Below are 25,708 nucleotides of genomic sequence, written 5' to 3'. Positions count from 1 at the left end.
CTGGTCCGACAAACCTCCCTGCCCTTAACCGCGAATCTAAATTACCTTCTTACAGCAGCTGTAAGAAGGAAATTTAGATTCACGGTTAAGGGCAGGGAGGTTTGTCAGACCGGGGCTGTTGTCGGTCTGTCGGTCGCGGAAGCGCCACAAAAGTAAGGGGACCTGGCCGGCTGTGCTGCACTCGGGGCGGGAGAGAAGGAGGGGGGAGAAGGACGCTGAAAGCACTGGGGAAGACAGGGTGGGGGGAAGGACACTGAAAGCATTTGTGGAAGACAGAAGGGGGAGAAGGACGCTGACAGGACATGGGGAAGACGGGGGGGGGGAGAAGGACGCTGAAAGCACATGGGGAAGACAAAGGGGTGGAGAAGGACGCTGAAAGGACATGGGGAAGACGGGGGGTGGAGAAGGATGCTGAAAGGCCATGGGGAAGACAGAGGGGGGAGAAGGACGCTGACAGGACATGGGGAAGATGGGGGGGGGAGAAGGACGCTGAAAGGAAATGGGGAAGAGAGAGTGAGGAGAAGACGCTGGCAGGGAAGAAGACAGAGATGCTAGACTATGGGGGGAGCGGAGGGAAGAAGATGGGTGCCAGACCAATTTGGAAGGGGGTGAAACGTACAGGATCCGTTTCTTGGTCCCGAAATCGTCCTGCAAAACATTCTGTCATCTATTACAGACGTCCGGAGGCAATTCCCCTTAGAAAGAAAGATACCAGACAGAGTTCTAAAGGGATAGCCTGTTTTTTTATTAGTCTGCATTCATTATATATCTTCAGTGGTATTAGCAGATGACGTAAGTACAGACCATATCTAGTGACAGGATACATAGGCTTCAAAGAAGTAATCAAAAAGGAGCAGGATATGTACTTCATTGTTTAAAGCTAAAAGGTGTAAAAAGCTTCCTTTATCTATCTCAACCGGTACATAGTAGTGGGGGGTCGAGCCTTCATTGTCTGAGAGTTAACTTCGTTAACATAAATTAAATGACCTCTTCCCAAACCATTAAGAGAGTAAACACTCAACATTCTACATTTGATTACTTCCAGCATGGACAGAGACAGAAAACTTATCCATTAAAATGTGTCCTTTCATAGACAGAGACAGAAAACCTATCCTTTCCTTTCAGGGGGGAGAAAGGGAGAGGCACAGTAACAGAGCAAATGGAAGACACAGAAGGAAGAGAGACAGTGGATGGAAGGAACTGAATGAGAACATGAGGAAAGCAGAAACCAGGCAACAAAGGTAGGAAAAGAATTCTATTTCTTTTTTGCTTCAGGATAAAGTAGTATATTAGTTGTGTTGATAAAAATTTATAAACAAAAGAGGCTCTGGTAGAAACCCGTTTACAAAGTGTGTATTCTTCCCAATTAATATTTCCAAATTAATAAAGTCTTTTTGCTTATTTGTAAATGGGTTTCTAACAGAGCCTTTAATTCAGTAGCATAATTAAATGAAATAACTATTTCTGAAGTTTACAGGGACGGGCGGGGACGGAGGGGATTCCTCACGGGGAAGGGCGGGGACGGAGGACATTCCTCGCGGGGACGGGTGGGGACAGGTGAGACTTGGCGGGGATGGGTGGGATTCCTCACGGGGACGGGTGGGGACGGGTGAGACTTTGGCGGGGACGGGTGGGATTTCTGTCCCCGCGCAATTAAGATATGCGGCGCGGCGGGAGGCGAGTGTGCCGGTGTCTGCTTTGCAGCTCACCTGGCAACAGGGCCGGACTGGCCATTGGGAGGACCGAGCATTGTCCCGGTGGGCCGCGGCCCATCCTCCTGTGCTGGCTTCAGTCCTGTGAGTGGATGTTTAGCCTGCCTGTCTTCCCCTTAGTATCCTATGAGCCAGGCAATGTGTGAGGGGGAAGTGGGGGGAGGAAGAGAAGCTTCACACTGAGTCTGTCACAGGAACTCAGTGAGGCTGTAGTGTGACTCCACATGTGACATCTGTAATCAGGAACAGTTCCTAGTGCTCCCATGCTAGAGAGGTGAGGATATGGGGGGAAGTTAATGTGTCTAATAATGTGCTCCTCTGTAAAAACCTCTGTATCTTCCATGGGGGACATGCTAAATTCGAGGAAATAAAAAAGCTGCTTATGATGATTGCATAGAGAAGTTCAGTAAGCTGAGAGGAGGGCTGGGCTCTCTGTGAACAACCAACACACTAATCCTCTGCGCTGTACCTTATGGAAAACTCAATATAGCAAAAAACAGTAAAGTGTATATGTGGCCCTTCACAGTGCTTTTGTAAACATCATAATAAAATAACAAAGGCTCCAATAATGAAAAATAAAAGTCCTTTTCCCATACACTCAGGTTGCACAAGTCCGGTTTTCACCCGGACAGTATATTTTTTGACCAAAACGGATGTCTACAATTAGTAAAATTCCCCAATCACATATTTTTTTATGGGGACGGATTTGTATACAGCATTTCATTAGATTTTTTTTATTATACAAATTTTATCTTTTTGTAGACTTGAAGTCTTGAACAAAGAAAATGAGTACAGCAAAAAAAGCAAAAACAGATAGTGGAAGACCATTCCAAGAGGCCTGGACAGAGTACATATGGAGTGATTGAATGCAGTGGGAAAGCATTGTGTATTATGTGTAATGAAAGTGTTGTGTCTCGCACATCAAGTGTCAAACGTCACTTTGAGACCAACCATAACAGTGTTGCTGAACTTGGTTTAGTTCAAAGAAAAGAGTTCCTTGTAGGAAAATTAAAGAAATATCACTCCCAGTCTCTTAGTTTTAGCAACTATCTTTCAAAAACTAATCATCTTACAGTTGCCAGCTTTCAAATTTCACTGTGCATGGCAAAACATGGTAAGCCCCTCTCTGATGGAGATTTTATCAAAAAGGCAATTTTGGCTGGGAGTAATTCACTCTTCCATGATTTCCAAAACAAGGATAAAATTGTGCAGCGCATCTCTGAGATGCCGCTAAGCAGAAATACTGCAAAAGATAGGGTTCTGCGAATGGCTGCTGATGTTAGTCAACAGCTTACTTGCGACTTACAAAAAGCACCCTTCTACTCCATGTGCTTGGATGAAAGTACAGATATTACTAACCATGCAAGACTAGCGCTCATTTTGGGTTATGCTACTGGTGACATGAGAGAAGAGCTGGTAAAACTGCTGTCTTTGCCTGGAAGAACACAAGGGATAGATATCCACAATGCTGTGATGGAGGCTTTTTCATCACTAGACATAAGTCCAGAAAAAGTAGTTTCAGTTACTAGCGATGGAGCACCTAGCATGGTGGGGACAACATCAGGATTCATTCATTTCTTTGCTAAGGAAGCAAAACATCCACTGATTCAATTTCACTGCATAATACATCAAGAGGCTCTCTGCGCCAAAGAAAGCAGCAAAAAACTTGACGATGTCCTCAAAGATGTAATAAAAATGGTGATCTTCATCATGGCGCGTGCTCTTAATTTTCGACAATTTCAAGCCCTTCTTGATGAGGTTCAGGCACAATATAACACTTTACTGATGTACAATAATGTCCGGTGGCTGAGCAGAGGACGAGTGTTAGAGAGATTTGTGGCCTGCTTGGAAGAAGTAAGGCTATTTATGAACGAAAAGGGGGAAGACTATCCTCAACTCACCAACATGGCCTGGCTTACCAACCTCATGTTCTTTACAGATTTTACTAACCACTTTAATGTACTAAACAAAAAATTACAAGGCATGGGAAAAACAGCAGAAAGCATGTTTAGTGACATCAAAGCTTTTGAGAGAAAATTGCATGTTTTTGAAAAAGACCTTGAGAGTGGACAGCTAAAATATTTTCCCAACCTAAAAATACATTTGGATAATTCTACATTTGTGGACAGTCATAAAAAACACCAGGAAATCCACAAAGCATATTCCACCATTGTAACCGAAGCAAAGGAGAATTTTAGTAAAAGATTTTCTCAGTTCCGTAAGATGGAGACAACCCTTTCATTTATAACTTTCCCCAGAAAAGTCCACATTTGAAGATCTTGATCTTTCCTGCTTACAGTGGTTGGATATTCAAAATTTGGAAATGGAGCTACTGGAATTTCAAGAAAGCTCTATCTGGAAAAGTAAATTCAATGACCTGCGTGTGGCTCTTGAACGTATTGAGTGTGAAAGGGTGACAAATGAAATCACTGCTAGCAGTTCTGATAATGAAATCCTAAAAGCGTGGAATTCTCTGCCAGACAATTTTAAGTCCATGAAAGCACTTGGGATTGCTCTTCTTACTTTGTTTGGGTCATCCTATGCTTGTGAGCAGCTGTTTTCGGCTTTGAATCATATAAAATCTGATGCTAGAAACAGATTAACGGATGACATGAGTGCTGCATGTGTTGCTCTGAAATTAACGCACTATGAGCCAAGGATTGACAAGTTATCAGCATGCATGCAACAACAAAAATCACATTAATTTTTTTCAGAGCATGCCCAATGCATATGTTTACATGAAGCAGTGTTTTCAGTTTGCAGTTAAGACACTTTCTAAGTTATTTAAATATTATTTAAAGATGTTATTTAAAAAAGGGACTTTACATGGCCCTGTTGTATTCCAATCTGGAATTTCCAATAAAAACGGTTGGTTTAATTGAAAGCTCTTTTGTTTTCTTTACATCATATTATTAGAAATGTAATGATTTAACTATTTTCTAATTTGATTGTAAATTTTACAAAAAAACATGTATAGACTCTTTGGGAATGCACACCGAGTCTTGACACAGTTAACAGTTTTAAGAAGTTTATCTTTTTTTTTACTCAGGATACATTTGACATGTTATGTGAATAATACATTTTAAATATATTGTGTAACTGAATCAAATTCTTCCTAAATTCATTAAATTGAATGAAATCATTAAAACATTATAAATTGCCAATAAATTGAAATGAAAACCAAAGGATTGTGAATCAAATTGATTCTCTGACAATACAAAGATTCCAACCTTTAAAAATGATGTTACATAGTTTAGGCAACTTTATAAAGAGTTTTTAGATACTAAAATCTTGTTATTAAGGTTTAATTGACGTGCTGGCACTTTGAGGAAATTCTTTGGTTTTGTGCGGCAGTTTGGGCACTCGGGCTCAAAAAGGTTAGCCATCACTGATCTATAATTTACTTATTTATTTATTTTTAAAATTTATGAATCACTTAAAACTTAGCCATGTACAAAAAAAAAATTACATACACGGTCTTAAAACACAAACATACATAATACAACAAATTTCTCTTAATACCAATATCATAAAATGAGAAAACAAAACAATAATCAGAGTTCAGAGAAAGGCATCTAGAAATAATTGCATTTTCAATAATTTCTTAAAGGACATATGCTCTTTGTATACTCCCATTGCACCTGAGATTGAATTCCAGAGATTTTTACCGGCAATGGAAAAACAGACTTTTTAGATTTTGCATAACAAATCCCATTTTCTTTTAGACTGATTAGTGACATCCCTCCCTCAGATCGCAAACATCAGGCAGGTTGATAACCTTCACACAAATTCTGAAAACAAGTAGGAGCAGAGGAGTACAATATTTGATGAACAACTGACAATGCTTTGTAACAAATCCTCTAATGAAGAGGCAACCAGTGTAGAGCTTTCACAACTGGAGTAATATGGGAAACCTAGAGATGCCCACTCAGTCTAGTAGCTGAATTCATAAGAAGTTATACAGGTTTACATGTTTTCTTTGTTAATCCAAGATAGAGAAGATTACAATAATCAATCTGATCCACTAAGATTATGTCCCTAATGAAGAAGGTAAATATGTAAAAAATTGAGAAAAAACGTACTGTGTATTAGTTTACCAGAAAAACCCACTCACACTCAATCATTGATTGACAAACAGAAAATCAAAATGATAATAAATATCAAAAAATGGAGAAAAACGGGCCTCATCCACGAATGACTGGGAATCAACAGTACCCTAAGTTACTCATATTATCACTGGTCCGAAAATATAACAATCAATCTGTCATTTCATAAATTGCTATTTCCTCTGTCAAATCTCTTAAATTGATGTTAATAAACAGTTAATTCTGTGTAAAACAAGTTATAATGGCTACAGTTGGAGATAGAACATTAGTTCAAGTTCAAAATCTATAAAAAAACCAGTAAAGGATTTAGCTAAACTTATCTCAGAGAACGCTTCTCTTAACACAGATGTTCTTATCATCCAGTAACTTAAACTGCTGCAACTCGTTCCCCCGTGTTCCCGACAGAAAGCACTTCTGTTTCGCCCTAGCAGGGCTACTTCAGGGGAGAAAAATCCAATATGTTTAGCTCAGCATTGCTCTCTCCAAAACTTTTTACAGCATCAGCCCGTAGCAATGACAGTTCAGTCCTCTTGGTAACAGTACTGGAAGACCAACTAATAGTCAAACAAGATCTGCATATCAAATATGATGAGGCCAAACTGGAAACACTAGAATCAACGGGAATAGATGTTTTGCTATTCTGCTCACTACTTCAGCTACCTGCAGCCAAGTGAGAAAGACATAGGGGCTGCACCAATGCATCGAGCCCAAATACCTCCAGCTCCTTTCTGTGCCTGCAGAAAAGTAGACACTTTGTCCTGCAGTTTTTCACCTGGTAGTGAAATGATGGGGAACTCCTGTTTTTAATCTCCTGCTGATGCAATGGAGTGCAGAGTTCTCATTCTCTTGGGGTCAATTGATGTCTACTGAGAAAGTGTTCCTGAACATTGTGCAATCCTGCAATATGGACAGCTGAGGCTTCCAATAGATGATCCTCTGACAAGTACAAAGCTTATCTATTTCCAAAGGCATTAGTGCACTCTTTGTTGCCCCGATTGTTCACAGATGCTCCAGCTGTAGCACTGTAGGACACATAGGCAGTGGAACGCTTTTTTATTTGGGGGGCCCAAAAGCTCCAGCCTAGAACTAGCCAAGCTCCACCCCACAGCCCGGCCAAGCTTCACCCCATAATAGCACTACTGTAAATGTAATGCCATTTCTTCCATTCATTCTTCATAGACACATAATATAATTTTATTAACAATATCTGATTTCTTGAATAAAAAACCAAAAAAAGTCTTAGAGACATTTGGAGTATCGAGATAAAGCAGTATATTTCTGCGTCTCGATGGCCACGAATTTGGCTTGGAGGATGAGATGTACAGCGTCAGCATCTATGAGACAAACTTGTTTTTTTTAATTACATAGATCTTTTTGGACCCCGGTTAGGTTACACAGGTTAGACAGTTCTAAATCTAATAGATACTGACACTGTCATCTAGACATTGGGACGCTGGATCATCTGTTGTTCTATTGTCCGTTGATACTTAACTTTTGGAGGTCAATATGGGGTAGGATTAATGACATTTTGGAATCATCAATTCCACTAACGTATGAGGCGGTCATTTGTAGAACATTATTACATGTTAAGCCCCCTATGGAGCAATTTAAATGCCGTCTTTTCTTTATCATGACCGGGATAGCCATCTAGATCAGGGGTGTCCAACCTTTTGGTGTCCTTGGGCCGCATTGGCTGAAAAAAATGTTTCTGGGGCCGCACAAATGCATAAACGCTGCAGCAAGACAGAGGAGGGAGCCGGCAAGGCAGTAAACACCTGGGGGCAGCAGAGGAAAACACTGCATCGCCCTTGACCGGAGCCGCACAGAATACTTCACGGGGCCACATGCGGCCCTCGGGCCACAGGTTGGACACCCCTGATCTAGATGATTACCCGTAACTGGAAGAACTTTGACCGTTTAAATTTTCCTTTCTGGTGGGCAAATCGGTGCTCTAGCTATAGATATGTAATAATGAATGCCGATAGTTTGGGGCACAGTAATGATTAAATTGGTTTGGGGCCCATTGACATCTTATACTACTTCACTATAGATGGTTTTTTATTATGAGTTAGTTTTTGTTATTTTCATACATATCTAGGGAAGGGTGGGGGGGTATTTTTTTGTTTTATTTTGTTCTTTCAATAGTTACACTTGGGGAGGGTGGTTGGGAGGATATTATTAATTTTAATAGGGTATGAATATTGGGATATTTACATGTTTTCTGTGTTTTATTGATTAATCATTAGGAGGTGGGAGAAAATGGGTAGTTATATATATTTGAGTTGAATGTGCTTTTGTTGATCATTAAATGTAATATATTCGTGTAATACACTTTTGATGAATAAAGAATTTTTTTTTTTAAACAATACATAATAGTAACCACATATTGTAATTAAACTACGCAAAGCATATTGTATGCAGATAAACTTTTCATTAACTATCATTTATATTCTGATTTTTTCAGAGAGGTCAAGGCAGATGACTTTAAAATATGCAATGCCATCTCAGTAACTGCTACAGAAAACTCCCCTTCAGAGCCAGACAAGAACATCAAGAAGTAATACAAAACCCTGAAAAGAGCATAAGAATAGCAATAGTGGGTCAGTCCAATTGTCCATTTAGCACAGTATCCTGTTTCTTTTTTTGTAACTATTTAATTTTAATAAATAACCTACATTATACAAACTGCGAAGTGTTGTGAGTTTAATGCCCAATCTCAACACAAATCATCACAAAAATACAGCAGGACAGTGGTCTTCACTAATTTTTAAGTTGGGGCCGTTTGAGTCCAAAAAAGCTGATGGAGAGCCAACAAATATCTTCCTACTTGGGGTCATGACACCAAATAAAGTTTCTGGACTTCCATCCCCACCAGAACACCTGGCCTCAGTCACAAATGCAGAAAATAGAAAAATCCCTTTTCAAATACAAACCCACAAACTAAAAGTACTAATGTACACATACAAAACCCTAATATGCCAGACTCTGCACAGAGTACGTCACAAAAGAAATAGACATTCATTTCTTCCTGAACAATCCGAAATATATAAACAACAGATGTAAATTTCCAAATTGACATTTCAATCACTAAATTGAAAATAAAAACATTTTCCTACCTTTGTTATTTAGCAATTTTATTTTTCTGATCATTTTGTTCCCTCTGTGCTTTTAATTGTTTCCAAGACTTCCTTATGCATTTGATATTTCTTTCCCCTCCTTCTTCCCCTTTGGAACTATGAGCATCCATCTTTGGCACTGATTTTCATATTCAGTTTTCTTCCATTTTTCTGCCTCCTTCTCAAATCTACCTTCCCAACTCTTCCCCTCTCACCCATCCTTGTGCACCATCTCCTCCCTCTCTTCCCTCCATCCATGTGCATCACCTCTTTCCTCTCTTCTCTTCTCCTCTGTCCACATGCACCATCTCTTCCCTCTCTTCTCTACCTGCCTTCCATATGACCATCTCTCTTCCCCACCCCCATACACCATCTCTTCCCTCCATCCATGTGCACCATCTTTTCCCTCCTCTTCCCCTCCCCTCCATCCATCCATGTGCACCATCTCTTCCCTCCTCTTCCACTTCCCTCCATCCATGTGCACCATCTTTCCCCCCTCTTCCCTCCCCTCCATCCATGTGCCACCATCTCTTTTCCCTCCTTTCTTGCCTTCTCCCCTCCATTCATGTGCCATCATCTTCTTCCCCTTCCTGCCATCCATGTGCCCCCATTCCTCTTTTTTCTGCTCCTTCCATTCAGCATCTCTCCCTTCTTTCTTTCTCCCTCCCCACTCCCCAGTTCCATCGAATGACCTCCCCACCCAGTTCTGAAATCCCCCCTCACCACAAAAACTACAAGGAGGTCACCAGCATGGCAGCGAATCTGTAGCACTGCCTACTGCCTCCTCTGCATGGTTCCTCTGCTGTGGTCCACCCAATCAGAAATAGGAAGTTACTTCACAAAGGGGTGGATCACGGCAGAAGAATAGTGCAGAGGAGGACACCAACAGAGCTGGAGAATCAGTGACATGCCAGTGACCTCCTAGTAATTTTGAGGTGAGGGTGGCTTTGGAAACCACTGGGGAGCTGTGAGCTGCAAAGAGGTCCTACTACAATTTTTTTTTTTGGGGGGGGGGAGTGGCATGGCCCCTGTGCCCGCCTCCCATTCCGACACTTATGGTTGGACAAGACAGCTCTCACCTTCAGAAGAGACAGAAGGTGCAGTAAGTCCAGCCAAATTGCAATTGCCTCCAAAAAATTGATAGACCTTAAGGCTTCCTGAGCTGATCAATGCTTCTGATCCAGTTTCCCTAGGAAATGGGCTCCCCAGTCATGTGCACTGGTGGTGGGAACACCCCTCAATAGATGATGTGGAATACCCTGAGAAGCCGAATACCCTGAGAGAAGCCGAAAGTGGAAGATAAGCCTCAAACCTCTGAGTGAGGGGGCAACATCAATAATAATGGGTGTTGAAATGGCCTGTTTTTTCTGTCTCTATCTACTGCATTGGTGTAAGCAGGAGAAGGAAGGGTTAATTTTTTAAGGCCACCTAACTACCTGCACTATACAAGCGCACTTGATGTCACCTTATCTCTGAATTATACTTTTAATAGCTGTTTTTATATGTTCATGTGCTTTTAATTCTTATTTTGTAGATCCTTGTCTCTCTCTGATCTGCCGCTGCAAAGCAGCGGCCCGCTGGACTCCGCCCACCTTCCAGATCCTTGCCTCTCTCTGATCCGCCACCACAAAGCGGCGGCCCGCTGGACTCCGCCCACCTTCCAGGTCTGCTCGTGAGCTTTAAATTCGGGCCATTTGCGGCGCACGCCGAAGGAGCACGCATAAGGAGCAGGTACTGCTCCTTAGTGCGCTCCTTTGTGCGCAGCCTGAGAGCACCTTTACTTTAAACGCTGATTCAGGTCCTATTGGTAAAATCAATAAGCAACAAACCTCCAGAGGTTTATTTTTTACTTATATATTACTACTTAGTTCCGTGTATTCGATGATAATAGTCCCTCAATCCCCAGTTAAATTCACTAAAACCTCTAGCATGTCTTCTCAATCCTTCAACATTCCGGTGCTCTGGGGCCTTCGCCCCACTAATCATAAGATTCCTGTTCTCCGCCAATCAGCAACCACTGAAATCCCTATTTCATCTCATTCTCTTTCTAATCCCACTGAAACTACTACTATTCCTCATTCTCTCACTAATCACACCTTAAATAGTACACGTTTAAAATTAGGTCTTATTCATGTAAGGTCTATCAAAGGCAAATACCATCTCATAAAAGAAACCATTCTTTCTCAGGATTTACATATTCTTTGTATCACTGAATTTTGGCTAACAGATGGCGAAGAAGCTTATCTCTCCTTCTGTTGTCCTTCTAACTACTCTTACGTATTCAATCATCGTTACAAACGTAAAGGGGCTGGCTTAGCCATCATCTATCATAACAATTTAGTTAGTACCACAGATTGCTCTTCCGGGAATGTGGCCATTGAATTTCTCCAAGTTAAACTTAATGTTAATCGAAAAATTGACTTTCTTTTACTATATATTCCTCCACCTATCGGCCAAAGTAACCTAACTCTTCTTCAAAACTTAATTTTCAATTTCTGCTCTTCATCAAATCATCTACTGATTCTAGGTGAATTTAACATTCACTTTGATGAAACAACTAACCCTATTACCAGAGAAATCTTAACCCATACCAATGCTCTGAATTTACAATCAATAATTCAAGATCCAACACACTCTGCTGGACACACTCTAGATATGATGCTAATCTCAAAATCACAATTCCTTACCTATTCTGACCTCTACATTACACCTGTTCCTTGGTCAGACCATCATTTCATTTCAATTAAGATTTACAAAAAAAAAAAACCCCAATAGCTCTATAGTCCAAAAATATCTCTTACCGTGACTATACAAAATTAGAATTAACAAATATCCTTTCTTCATTTAATCCAAAAACACTAAACTTAAATACTAACACACTGGAAGAACAGATCATCGCCTGGAACTCAACAATCCAATTTTTATTAGATAACGAAGTACCGGTAATCACCAAAACTATTTCCACTCACAAAACACAAAATCCCTGGTTCTCAGATGAGCTTTTTCTGCTCAAAAGACAATTAAGATCCCTCGAGAGGAAATGGCACCAAAATAAATCTTCTACAAATCTAAAACTTTATAAAGAACATGCTTCTTTTTACAAGATGAAAATTAATTGTGCCAAAAGAAACTACTATTCCACTAAAATCTTAAAAGCTAAAAATCCTTCCATCCTCTATTCTATTTTGAAATCCATTGCCCCCATCTCTCAGAAAGAAGATAATAACTTCAAGATCAACTTAACAGTTCAAGACCTGGCTAACTATTTCTGTAAAAAAATCAGCGATATACGGAAAAAGTTTGACCATACTTTATCGGGAGATCCCACCGATATTCAAAATAATTGTCACTTACCTCTCGGTAAATGCTCTACTTTTAACCTTCCTTCATTAGCTGATATTGAACATCTTTTCCAAAGAGTTAATATAAAAGGTTCCCGATCAGAAATTATTTTCCTGTTTTGGCCCATCTATACACTCTCTCATTCTAAACCCTTAATCCTTAACATGGGTTCATTACCACGGTCATGGAAAACTGCAACAATTTTTCCAATAATAAAAGATCATAAATCTAGCCCTGAGGATGCTTCAAATTATCGCCCCATCGCCAATATTCCATTCTTAGCTAAACTAACAGAAAGATTAATATTTGATCAACTATCAGATTTCTTTGAATCAACTAATGTATTACATCCAAACCAGACAGGGTTCAGAAAAAAATCACAATACAGAGTACTCACTGATTGGTCTGACTACAAATATACTTTGCCACCTAGACCATCATAACTCCGTTATTCTTTTCTCTTTAGATCTGTCAGCAGCATTTGACACCATTGATCATGTCTTACTTCTTGACAGACTAAAATCTATAGGTGTCTGTGATAAAATATTAGAATGGTTCACCTCTTTTCTTTCTAATCGATCATCCATAGTTAGTTTCAATAACATGACATCAAAGTCTTATTCTCTCAATTATAGCATTCCCCAAGGATCCATTCTATCCCCATTATTGTTTAACATCTTTCTATCACCTTTATTAAGTCTATGTCAATTGATAGGCTTTACTACTTACACATATGCCGATGACATTCAACTTTCACATCCCCTAAATCCAGAAAATACAGAGGAAATACTTGAGATAAACAAAAAACTTGAAACAATTAAAGACTGGCTCAATTCCAACATGCTAGCTCTAAATATACAAAAAACAAAAGCTTTAAGCTTGAGTATTCCTTTCACCCTTAATAACACTCATCTGGATTTAGTAACATCTCTAAAAATACTAGGTGTCATTATTGACGATGAGTTCTCCTATCACGAACACATAAGTAATACCGTTAAATTCTGCTTCTATAGATTACGCATGATTCGCTCGATCTCTAAGTTTCTCGAGCCAAAATCACTAAATATTCTAATCCACTCCTTAATTATCGCCAAACTTGATTATTGCAACTCATTATAAATAAACATCACACAAAAAGAAAAGAAGCGTCTTCAAATAATACAAAACACAGCCGTCAAACTTATTCATAACGGTAAAAAATATGATCATATTACTCCTTTCCTGATCAATTCACACTGGCTTCCAATCAATCATCGTATCACCTTTAAAATATTACTCTTAGTATTTAAAACTCTGTCCACCAATGAACCACAATTTATTAATAGAATGCTTATTCCTTATAATACACCGCGCCCCATCAATCTACAAGCCAAAAGCTCATAGTAGTCCCTTCCTTGAAAGTTATCGGAACCAGACGCCACGATATGTTTTTGGTGATGGCCCCGCAACTTTGGAACACTTTGCCTCAATATATAAGAGAGGAAAATGATAGCCGTTTTAAAAATAACTTAAAAAGTTTTCTTTTTAAAGATGCTTTTAATCTTTAATTGTAAAGGAGTTACCCTCCAGGTTTATACTACTCCCTCCCTAATGTTTTTTCCATCTATGGTTTTTCTTCTACTTTAAAGCACTGATTTGTAACTTTATTCCTCCATCCCTTGTGTATCAATTAGTTTGTAAGTTTGTCAGTCTAACCCAGTGGTTCCCAAACCTGTCCTGAAGGACCCCCAGGCCAGTTAGGTTTTCAAGATAGCCCTAATGAATATGCATGGAGCAGATCTGCTTTCCTGGCATCTCCATTATATGCAAATCTCTGTCATGCATATTCATTAGGGCTATCTTGAAAACCCAACTGGCCTGGGGGTCCTCCAGGACAGGTTTGGGAACCACTGGTCTAACCCATTATTTTTAAATTTTAAATAGTATGTCTAAATGTATGTTCATTTTACTATAACTCGCTTAGTAAATTTGAATAAGCGATTTATCAAATCAAAATAAAATTTGAACTTGAAACTTGAATCTCATGCAAATTTCAATGTGCCATATATCTTTCTAATGAGGACGTTCATTGTTTAACTGATCAGGCCAGAGTTCATTTAGTGCAACAAATTCAAGTGACAAAAAAAAATGGAACTGGGTAGATTAGTACAGAAGAGCTTGCATTTTGGTATTCAAAGACAACAAGGTGGCATAGAGGCTATATCATCTTACCAGGCCGTAGAAGTCTGAAAAGACATCAATGGTGAGCTTGCAGCATCTCCTTTTAATGTGTGTGCGGCCTGTGATGTTTGAGACGGAGACTGTACTTGGCATGGATCCTGACCAGGATTATTTATGTGGTCTTGTCCTTGATTCATCCATTTTCCCTGGATCCCCAATCTTGCCAAGTAAACTTTGCAAATATCATAGTTCCTTGCTGAATAATATAACAGATCCAAGACCAGTAAGATCACAACAAAAAAGCCATAGATCCACACTCCGACCAAAGCACTGTAATTGCTGAAAAAGAAGACAAAAGATATGATTTAATATATAGCTGATAAATTTATTTTATTTTGTATGGCATGCAGCTGCATTACATTTTCTGCACTAAATGGAACATTTTTGTAGTCTTAAAACTAATAGATAACAGTTTTAATATATTATGGTATTAGATCAATTACTTGCAGAAAAATTTCACTCCTCTGGTAGGTAAAACAATGTTAAGAACAGTCATCATATAATAAAGTAAATCATTAGGCAATGAGAATGAAGAGAAAGTATTATTCTTTACAAGCACCACTATAGTGTAGGGGCAAAATGGAAAACTGATGCTATTAATTATGCAATAATTATAGGATAGGGGAGAAGATATTAAGCTGAGGTGAAATGTCACTAGTATAGTCACTAGCCTGCTGAAACACAGTACTAGAGTACTGTGACTCCTACAGTTAAAAGAATAACACAACTTGCAATTAACTCGTAAGCTGTATTGTTAAGCTCCTAAAGAGCCATCTCATAAAAAAACAAAATGCTCCTATACTCTATATCAGGGGTGCCCACACTTTTTTGGCTTGCGAGCTACTTTTAAAATGACCAAGTCAAAATGATCTTCCAACAATAAAATCTAAAAATACACACTGCACACTGTACACAGAGAAAATGTTATTTATTATTTATATTCGGGTGTTTTTTTTCAAAGAGGTCAAGGCAGAGGACTTTAAAATATGCAATGTCACCTCAGTAACAACTATACAAAAATAGACAAATATACCCCCTCCCCTTTTACTAAACCGCGATAACGGTTTTTAGCACAGGGAGATGCGCTAAATGCCTTGCGCTGCTCCCGACACTCATAGGCTCCCTGCATTAAAACCTCGCGCTGCTCCCGACACTCATAGGCTCCCTGCATTAAAAACCGTTATCGCGGTTTAGTAAAAGGGGGCCACAGTGCAAACTACAGACAGCAGATATAAATTCTCAAAACAAACACATTTTGATCACTAAATTTAAAATAAAATCATTTTCCTACCTTTGCTGTCTGGTAATTTCATGAGTCTCTGGTTGCACTTCCTTCTTCTGACTGTAAATCCAATATTTCTTTCTTTCTGCCTTCTGCATGCTTACTCTCTTCCAGACCTCATTCCATTCCCCAACCAACATCTCTCTCTGCCCCTCTATGAGTCCAACTTTTTCTTCCTCTTTCCCTGCCCCCTCCCCTTTCTTTCTTTCTCTCTCTTCCTGCCCCCATTTCTTTCTTTCTCTGTCTTTCTTCTCTCTTCCCTGCCCCCCTTTTTTTCTGTCTGTATTTCTTTCTCTCTCTCTCTCTCTCCCTGCCTCCCCCAAGCTACCGCCGCCAATCTCTCCCTACTTCCCCCAATGCAAGGCCAGGCACGTACAAGCGCCGGGCCCACAAGCCTTCTCCCCTGATGTCAATTCTGACCTCGGACAGGAAGTTCTGGACCAGCCAGGCAGCGATCGGTTGGCCCGGAACTTCTTCTCCGACAACACAATTGACGTCAAGGGGGGGGGTAGGCTGTGGGCTTGGCGCTTAAACGCGCCTGGCCTGGCGTCAGAGAAGCAGAAATAGAACACAAAGGCAACGAGAGTTTACCGCGATCGATTTGTGTTACCTTTGCGATCTACTGGTCGATCATGAACGACCTTTTGGGCACCCCTGCTCTATATGGCAGTCTGAACCCTAGCAGTAATATTATGAGTCTACCACTAGGGGTCACAGGCACCATTTCAAGCAGGGTGCCAGCAGGAGCAAAAGTGACTGGGGATTGCTCCTGCCCTTGCCTTCTGACCTAGACCTCCATTTGGGGGGAGGAGGAAGGATGGAGGTGGTTCTACAGGTCAATAGTTATAAAGTACCTGTGAGACTGCAAGCTAATTGTCAAAATCCTATAAGTGCACATAACATGGGTACAGAGTAACTATGGGGCACTTTTACTAAGCTGTGATAAGAAATGGAGTGGTAGCCCAATGGTTAGTACAGTGGGCTGCAATCCAGGGGAATCAAGTTTGATTCCTGGATTATCTTAAAATTTCCTTTTAGTATTCTCACCATAAAATCACTGATGCAGTGTTCTGGGTTTTTTTCGAAGTGTTGTCCCACAAAGGTGAGATCCTGGTTGTCATTGCAATTTTTCATATATCTGTGTAAATTAATCCTAGTTTTTATTGTCAGGTTTGTTTCTCCAATGTTGCATCCTTCATTACACGTTTTACATTGAATGATACATGGATGACCTCCTGGCTAACATCCTGGAGTACAACCTCTGGCAGCACAGATAGCATCCAGACGCCATGGTAATGACTTAATAGGATGCTGGATGGTTGCTGGAGGATCTGGAGCCATGCAGACTGCAGTGCATCTGACAGTTGCTGATGGATGCTTGGTGGTGGATTCAGTCGTTGAACATGTCAATCGAGGTGGTCCCAAATGTGCTCGATTGGGTTAAGGTTTGGGGAATTTGGAGGCCAGAGAAGTAGCTGGCAGTCTTTTTTCATACTCTGCAAACCACTTTCAAATAATTCTGGTGGTTTAACATGTCGGGTTGTCCTGTTGACAGTCTTCCCATCAGTCATAGGGAAGACTGTCAACATGTACAGATTGTAGCGTGGCCGGCCCTCAAGGCTCGCGGTAACCGGCCCACGCTTACAATATTCTCCCCAGCGTGTTTCCCCAAGATGGAGGAAGTCCCTGTTGTGCAAAACTTATCCTATGAGTTTAATCAGAATGGCCTCACACAGGTAAGTTATGAAATAACAAAAATTAAATTTATTGTTCAATTCACAAGTCCAGAAAAAATGCATCAAAAGAAATTGTATTCCAATGGTCTTTGGCAAAAATAACACAAACAAAATATCATAGTAACCAGCCTGGTCTGGATCATGTTCCAAAGTTTCTTAGCAATGTCCCAGGTGTAGCAGAGTCTCTAACAGTCCTTGACTCTCAAACAAAGAAAACTCTGAAAACTATTCATCCTGGTGCTGTGTAAATCCTGTCTCAAGCTTACAGGATATTTACACTTTCTGAATAAGAACCTGCTGCAGTTCCTTCCACAGCAGCACTCTTGGTAAGCAAGAGAAATAAAACTTCTCATACCAGCATACCCTTGGGCTAGCATACATTCCCTTAGTTAACATACTTCAGGAAAATACTTATACTCAATGGAAATGGAAACTTTCAACAAAACTTAGCACCAAAAAAAAACAACTTCAAATTAATTAGTTTCCATTTCTTCAAATTGGCCCACCTCTGTTAAAGTGCTGTAATCCATATCTTCACATTCTGGATTTACCAAGGTTGTTTCAACTGGTTCAGAGTCCAACATTTCCACATCCCGTGGCTCTGGAGGAATTGGAGGCTCCTTCCACATGAGAGCTTCTCCAGTCTTCCCCTTTCTCTTGGTCAGCCAGCTCTCTAAATGCTGCCAAGCTGCTGTACCACGCCCAGCCCTACTCCGGGGCTGAACTTCCTTCAGCTGTGTTTGCCTTTTCCCCTGCTTAGCCAGCTTTCCACAAAATGGAGGATTTAAAGGGGCCTTACCAGATTTCACCAGGCTGTGTTCTGCATCAGGTCTGAACACAGCCTGTGCTTTCTGGTCTTGTTCCTGCCTATCAGGGACACAGTGATTAGCCCGGACCAGTTTCAGGGGATGTTTTCTTTCATTCTTTTCTGGCACAAGGCCGGCATTGGACTCGGGCTTGTGACAAGATGTACTTAATCAGCAAGGATAGATATACTCATATTGGTTGAGAGTACCTTCCAAATGTATCAAGGAACCCAGACCATACCAAGAAAACATTCCCCAGACCATAATGCTGCCGCCATCAGCTTGTGTACATCCAACAATGGTTGCTGGGTGTTTGTTCTCGGCAGTTTCACACATTACACACCAATGTCCATCTGTTCGATGGAGCTCAAAACGTGACTCATCAGAGAAGGCGACCCTCTGCAAATTGGTGCAAGTCTAATGTCGGTACTCCTGTGCAAATTGCAACCATTTTTTGGGATGAGCATAGGTGCAGTCACCAGCCATCTGTTCTGGAGCCCCATTTGCAAAAGGATTCACTCACAGTCATTTTGGGCACACATCTGGAAGCCCCCTGGTTCATTTAGATGGTGAGTTTCTCCATTGTACTGTGCCGATTGGCCTGAACCAACCTGTGCAGCCAACGTTCACTTCTTGCATCGATAGCTCAAGCTGCTCCACAGTTGCCATGATAGGTTGTCGAAAAGGTTCAATTTGTCCACTCACAGTACACTTTAACCACAGCAGCCTGTGAACAGTTCACAAACTCTGCTGTTTCTGAAATGCTGCCACCATTGGCCTGGTTAGTCGATCATGCCTTTTTCAATGTCTGATAAATTGTGAGGGTTTTCCCCATGAGCATCATGGTAGCTAAACTGACAACTTGCTGACATCCCACCTTATATACCAACGAAGTCTGCGTGTGACACATGCATTTATTCATTGGCTGTGCATCCCTGACATCAGAGATAGGTTGTGGTTATAATAATGTGGCGCGACCCTATATATGCTACATAAGAAGATGAGCATGTGAAGGATTCCCTTATGCTGAATGCTTTTCCTATGTGAGTGACTGTGGGATTCTGTGAAATGTGTAGGCACAGTTTACAGGGACATGTGTTCTCTTCCTTGTGATTTTGTGTTGGGAGAGTGTTTTTCACCAGTTTCTATTTTAGATTACGTGGCTATCAAAAGGCCAGCATGGGTGGAGCTAGGAATATTTCTTTCAGTAATTCATCCTCCTGGAGTAGTGACTGTAGGTCTTTTGTAATTTTTCAGTTTTTCCAGCTCTGGGTTGTATGTTACTACCAGGGGGATTCTATCTGTGGTTTTCTTATCTTTGTACTATAATAGGTTTTCATTGGGTATTTCAAGGGAGGAGACTATATTCTTGGAGAATGTTTTGGAGTATCCCTTTTTTTTAAATATTCAGTTAGGATTTTGATGTGTTTATCTCTGTCTCTTGGGTCAGAGCAGATACGGTGGTATCATGTAGCTTGCTGTGTACAGTATAATAGATTTTTTTTGTATGTGAGGGGTAGAAGAATAATGCTTGAGTACCTGAAAAATTTGTACTCCACATAGAATTGTAGGATATGCAGAATATAAATTATATATAAAAAAAAGCTGGAGTTGTGGAGATAGTTGCACCTATCTGTAGGTTTCCTGTATATCGAATTAATATTGAACCTGACACTGATGTCTGTTTCCTCATTAAAACTCTTTTTGGGGGGAATGACATCATAATTCAGCTATAAAATGGAAGTGGGTTGAACGCCGCAGCCATCTTCAGAAAATGTGGTCAGGATGTTTGTCAGCGAGTCACAGGTTGGATGGAAGAAGCTTGTAACAAATGTTGCAAAAACCCAAGGGAATGGTACAGATTAGGGAGTGAAGAGCTTATGTGCACGACAAAATAGTGGGACTTAGAAACATAGAAACTGACGGCAGAAAAGGGCCACGGCCCATCTAGTCTGCCCACACTAATGACCCATCCCCTAACTTCCTCCATGAAGAGATCCCACGTGCCAATCCCATTTTTTCTTAAAATTTGGCACGCTGCTGGCCTCAATTACCTGGAATGGAAGACTATTCCAGCGATCAACCACCCTTTCGGTGAAGAAATATTTTCTGGTATCACCATGAAATTTCCCACCCCTGAGCTTCAACGGATGCCCTCTTGTTGCCGTGGGACCTTTAAGAAAAAATATATCTTCTTCCACCTCGATACGGCCCGTGACATATTTGAACGTCTCGATCATGTCCCCCCTCTCTCTGCGTTCCTCGAGTGAGTATAGCTGCAACTTATCCAGCCGTTCCTCATATGGGAGATCCTTGAATCCTGAGACCATCTGGGTGGCCATTCGCTGAACCGACTCAACTCTCGGCACATCTTTGTGGTAATGTGGCCTCCAGAATTGTACACAGTATTCCAGATGGGGTCTCACCATGGATCTGTACAATGGCATTATGACCTCGTGCTTACGGCTGACGAAACTTCTACGGATACAACCTATGATTTGTCTAGCCTTGGATGAAGCTTTTTCCACTTGATTGGCAGTCTTCATGTCTTCACTAATGATCACCCCTAAGTCTCGTTCTGCTACAGTCCTTGCTAGGGTCTCACCATTTAGTGTGTAAGTCCTGCATGGATTTTTGCTTCCAAGGTGCATGACCTTGCATTTTTTGGCATTGAAACTTAGTTGCCAAGTCCTGGACCAATGCTCCAGTAGGAGTAGGTCATGTGTCATACTGTCGGGTATTGAGCTTTTGTCAGGCACTGTGCTTTTGTTTGTTGTGCTCTTGCCTGGTGTTATCGGCGAATAACGTAATTTTACCTCGAAGCCCCTTAGCCAAGTCTCTTACGAAGATGTTGAATAGGATCGGGCCCAAGACCGAACCCTGCGGCACTCCACTGATCACCTCCATAGTTTCGGAGGGGGTGCCGTTTACCACCACCTTCTGAAGTCTACCTCTAAGCCAGTCCTTAACCCATGCAGTTAATGTTTCACCTAATCCCATCGAACTCATCTTGCTCAATAACCTGCGGTGTGGGATGCTATCAAATACTTTGCTGAAGTCCAAGTACACGACGTCCAGGGACTCCCCTATATCCAGCTTCCAGTCAAAGAAGCTGATCATTGGCTGATTTGATTGGCAAGACCTTCCCTTTGTAAATCCATGTTGATGGGGATCCCGTAGATTCTCGTCATTCAGAATTGTATCCAATTGACGTTTGATTAGAGTTTCCATAAGTTTGCTCACTATCGATGTGAGACTCACCGGTCTGTAGTTCGCAACCTCCGTCCTGCATCCTTTTTTGTGGAGTTGAATGACGTTAGCCGTTTTCCAGTCCAACGGGACTCTTCCTATACTTAGGGAAAGATTGAAAAGCGCGGATAACGATTCCACCAAAATGTCACTTAACTCACTGAGCACCCTGGGGTGTAGTTTGAATTGTATGTGATGATCTTAAGATGGTCAAACAGGTTGAAAAGGTGACGGTGAAAGCAAGAAGGATGCTAGGTTGCATAGGGAGAGGTATGGCTAGTAGGAAAAAGGAGGTATTGATGCCCCTGTATAAGACTTTGGTGAGACCTCATTTAGAATATTGTGTACAATTATGGAGGCCGCACCTCCAAAACAATATAAAAAGGATAGAGTCGGTCCAGAGGAAGGCTACTAAATTGGTATGTGGTCTTCATCATAAGGCATATGGGGACAGACTTAAAGATCTCAATCTGTATACTTTGGAGGAAAGGCAGGAGAGGGGAGATATAAGAACATAAGAACATAAGCAATGCCTCCACTGGGTCAGACCTGAGGTCCATCAAGCACAGCAGTCCACTCACGCGGCGGCCCATCAGGTCCAGGACCTGTATAGTAATCCTCTATCTATACCCTTCTATCTCCTTTTCCAGCAGGAAATTGTCCAATCCTTTCTTGAACCCCAGTACTGTACTCTGCCCTATCATGCCCTCTGGAAGCGCATTCCATGTGTCCACCACACGTTGGGTAAAGAAGAACTTCCTAGCATTCGTTTTGAATCTGTCCCCTTTCAACTTTTCCTAATGCCCTCTTGATCTTTTATTTTTCGAAAGTTTGAAGAATCTGTCCCTCTCCACTCTCTACATGCCCTTCATGATCTAGTAGGTCTCTATCATATCCCCTTTAAGTCTCCTCTTCTCCAGGGAAAAGAGTCCCAGTTTCTCCAGTCTCTCAGCGTATGAAAGGTTTTCCATCCCTTTTATCAGACGTGTCGCTCTCCTCTGAACCCTCTCGAGTAGCACCCTATCTTTCTTAAGGTACGGCGACCAATATTGGATGCAGTACTCCAGATGCAGACGCACCATCGCCCGATACAACGGCAGGATAACTTATTTCGTTCTGGTAGTAATACCCTTCTTGATTATACCTAGCATTCTATTCGCTCTCTTAGCGGCCGCTGCGCACTGTGCCGTCGGCTTCATTGTCATGTCCACCATTACCCCCAAGTCCCTTTCTTGGGTACTCTCCTTCAATAACATCCCTCCCATCGTATAGCTGTACCTTGGGTTTCTGCTTCCCACATGTAGTATTTTACATTTCTCAATGTTGAACTTCATCTGCCATCTCATCGCCCATTCCCCTAGTTTGTTCAAGTCCCTACCTACGTAATGTAAATGCGCATTAGTCGAGCCTCTTTAATTTGAAAGGAAACTCTGCAATGAGAGGGCATAGGATGAAGTTAAGAGGTGATAGGCTCTAGAGTAATCTAAGGAAATACTTTTTTATAGAAAAGGTGGTAGATGAACGGGCCAACCGGAATCTTCGGCAGGTCGATGTGCCTAAGGCCCCGCCCATGGGATAGGCCTTAGGCAAATCAGCCCACCAAAGATTCCAGTTGGCCCAGGTACCTAAGGCCCTCCTATGGGTGGAGCCTTAGGCTCCTGGGCCAATCAGGTCTTAGACCCCCTCCCCGGTGCATCTCACAATACACTGGGAAGGGACAGGTCTGCCTCATTCCGCCCGGCCATTTTTAAAGGTTAAAGGGGTTCTTTTTGGAGGGTGGGGAGGTTTACAGGTTAGAGGGGGATCCGGGGAGGGTGGGGGGTCACACTATCTACGGGATAGGGGTGGGGGTGTTCCAGCTTGAGGGACTGGACACCCTTCTGCCGGCGATCTACAGGGGGTGGAGGTGTTCCGAAAGGAGGGACTGGATACCCTCCTGCTGGCGATCTACGGGGGGGGGGGTGTTCTTGGCAGGAGGGATTGAGCATCCCTCCTGCCGTGTTTGTTCGAGGCGGGTGTGGGGTGTTCCGGGCAGGAGGGATTGGGCAACCCTCTTGCCGTGTTTGTTCAGGGTGGGTGGGGATGTTCCAGGCATTAAGAAATTGGGCATCTTGTCGCGATAAGCTTAGCGGCTGCATCTACTTACAATGTAGGCCAGCATTTTGCTGGCCTACATTGTACGTACCTCCTGCTGGACTAGGGAGATGCATACGGCCACCTAGGTTAGCCTAAGGCTACTTCTGGGGCAAACCATGCCCACACCTAGCCTTAGGTGAGCTTAGGCGGGCATGCGTGCCTCCCTAGGCTCCTGGAGGTGCCACCAATGTAGGCGGCCTGACTCAGGAGCTTTTTTAAAGAAAAACGTGCATCCCGATTGGCTGGCTAGACAGTGGTAGGACGCCTATCACTGTCTACAGTCGGGACACCGTTTACAGAATCCGGGCCTCAGTGTGAGGTGATAAGCTTTATAGAACGGATGATATAGACCCGCTTAAAGGCTTAAACAAAAGGCTAAAACACAATGTTTTCAGTCACAAATCATTATAGGAGCCCTGCTTGTGTGCTATAATGTATAATAACCTGTGATATGTTTAATAAACAATATGCTTTTAATAATTTCAGTGAAGCCAGAAAGAAATTTTACCCCCACCTGTATTCCCAATGGCAGAACAAAAAGCGACAAAATAAAAAAATCAAGCTACTGTCTAGCTACTTGGAAATTACAGCTTGTGAACATTGTTCAGTATCTTATTGGAGGGACGATTATTCCTGGACTCTACATAATATTCAGCTAAGTAGTCTGTGCAGCTGTATTTTGCTAGATGATTTTTTGATTTTGTCCTGCTAAATCATTCTTCAGTGCAATTTAATAAAAAGGCATCAACAAATTGTGTTTTCAGCATCTTTTTAAATTGCAGACGATCAGTACAAATCCTCTGGATTCCAGGGAGGGCATTCCAGAGCTTCACCCCAGCAATGGAGAGCATTGATGTTCTAAATCTTACATATTGAACACTGTTTTCCTTCATGGAAATTAGTTTCATCCCTCCTTCTGATCTTAATTTTCTGCTAGGCTGATATACCTTCCAAAGAGTGTGAGAATTTAAAGGAACTGACCCATACAAGGTCTGATGCACCATGGACAGCACTTTATAACAAATTCTTTGTGGGATGGGGAGCCAATGTAGGGTTTTTAATACCAGAGTAATAAGCATTTACCTCCAAATGGCTTCGTTGGACTTCAAAAATGGACGTTTTTTTTCTACCTGATTTTTGGACACACTTCTCAAGACATCTAAATTGGACTTAGACACTTAATGAAAAATGGCCTATATATAATTGGGCTCACAGACTCCTCTTCTGTGCTTTAGGCTCCTGTGTGTCCTTATAAAATAGACAAAATAGGCAGTTGGTGACTCAGCTGTTTGGGGAGGCTAAAGTGAGAGGGTCAGGGTTGGGGCCAGGGTGGAGCATAGGTGCATAATTGACAACATGCAGAAAGGAATGTCAGCAAAATAGTTTCAGGGAATACCTTTTATTAAATGTAGATATTAGAAATGAATCAAATATTAAGAGAATAAATTGGCAACTGTGTATAAATAGTGGAAACTGTTAAAGATCTCTAAGGCAAATGAATTAGAGTGAATTGAAAAAAGTATTCATAGGTAATCCCTACACCTCCATAGAGGCCTGCAGGTTTGCCCCCTCGTTCTCTCTCACTCACATCTCACTTGCCCTTAGCCTATCTGCCGCTCTCTTTCTCTATGTCAGAGTCCTACAAATTTTTCAGTGCCGTGGCATACTAAACCTGGTGCCCCGGCCAGAAGGCATCCAGAAGTGCGCAGACGTCGACATGTTAATGTCCATGCATGAGCAGAGGCCCTTTGGCCGTGAACCTGAACCTGTCACTTTGCTGGTGGGGGATCCTGGAGGAGGGGAGGTGCGGGAAGAAGAGGAGAGACGCCGGTGAAGAGGAGAGTTATTGGCGCTGACTGCCTACAGGACATGCTTCTCGCCACAAGAGGCACGTCCTGTAAGCAGTTAGCCGGCATCGGCACTTCTCCTCCTTGCCGATATCACTGGGCACATCTGGAATCTGCTGCGGCACACAGTTTGCGATATGCTGCTCTACGTGAAGG

The 25,708-nt window shown here is 41.8% G+C and overlaps 1 protein-coding gene across 2 annotated transcripts in view; it reads right to left on the bottom strand.

Annotated features, from left to right (window-relative positions):
- SHISAL1 (shisa like 1) overlaps positions 1-25,708 on the bottom strand; it is a 264,536-nt gene that overhangs the window by 157,386 nt on the left and 81,442 nt on the right. For both annotated transcript variants that reach the window (XM_033952580.1, XM_033952581.1), the window contains exon 4: positions 14,488-14,775. In XM_033952580.1, the coding sequence (XP_033808471.1) occupies positions 14,488-14,775 (288 nt within the window). The remainder of the gene's footprint in view (positions 1-14,487; positions 14,776-25,708) is intronic.

This window comes from Geotrypetes seraphini, chromosome 7 (genome assembly GCF_902459505.1).
Source record: "Geotrypetes seraphini chromosome 7, aGeoSer1.1, whole genome shotgun sequence".
NCBI classification, from domain to species: domain Eukaryota; kingdom Metazoa; phylum Chordata; class Amphibia; order Gymnophiona; family Dermophiidae; genus Geotrypetes; species Geotrypetes seraphini.
The sequence above is the reverse complement of the archived record's forward strand: the minus strand, read 5'-3'. Positions and strand labels throughout refer to the sequence as shown.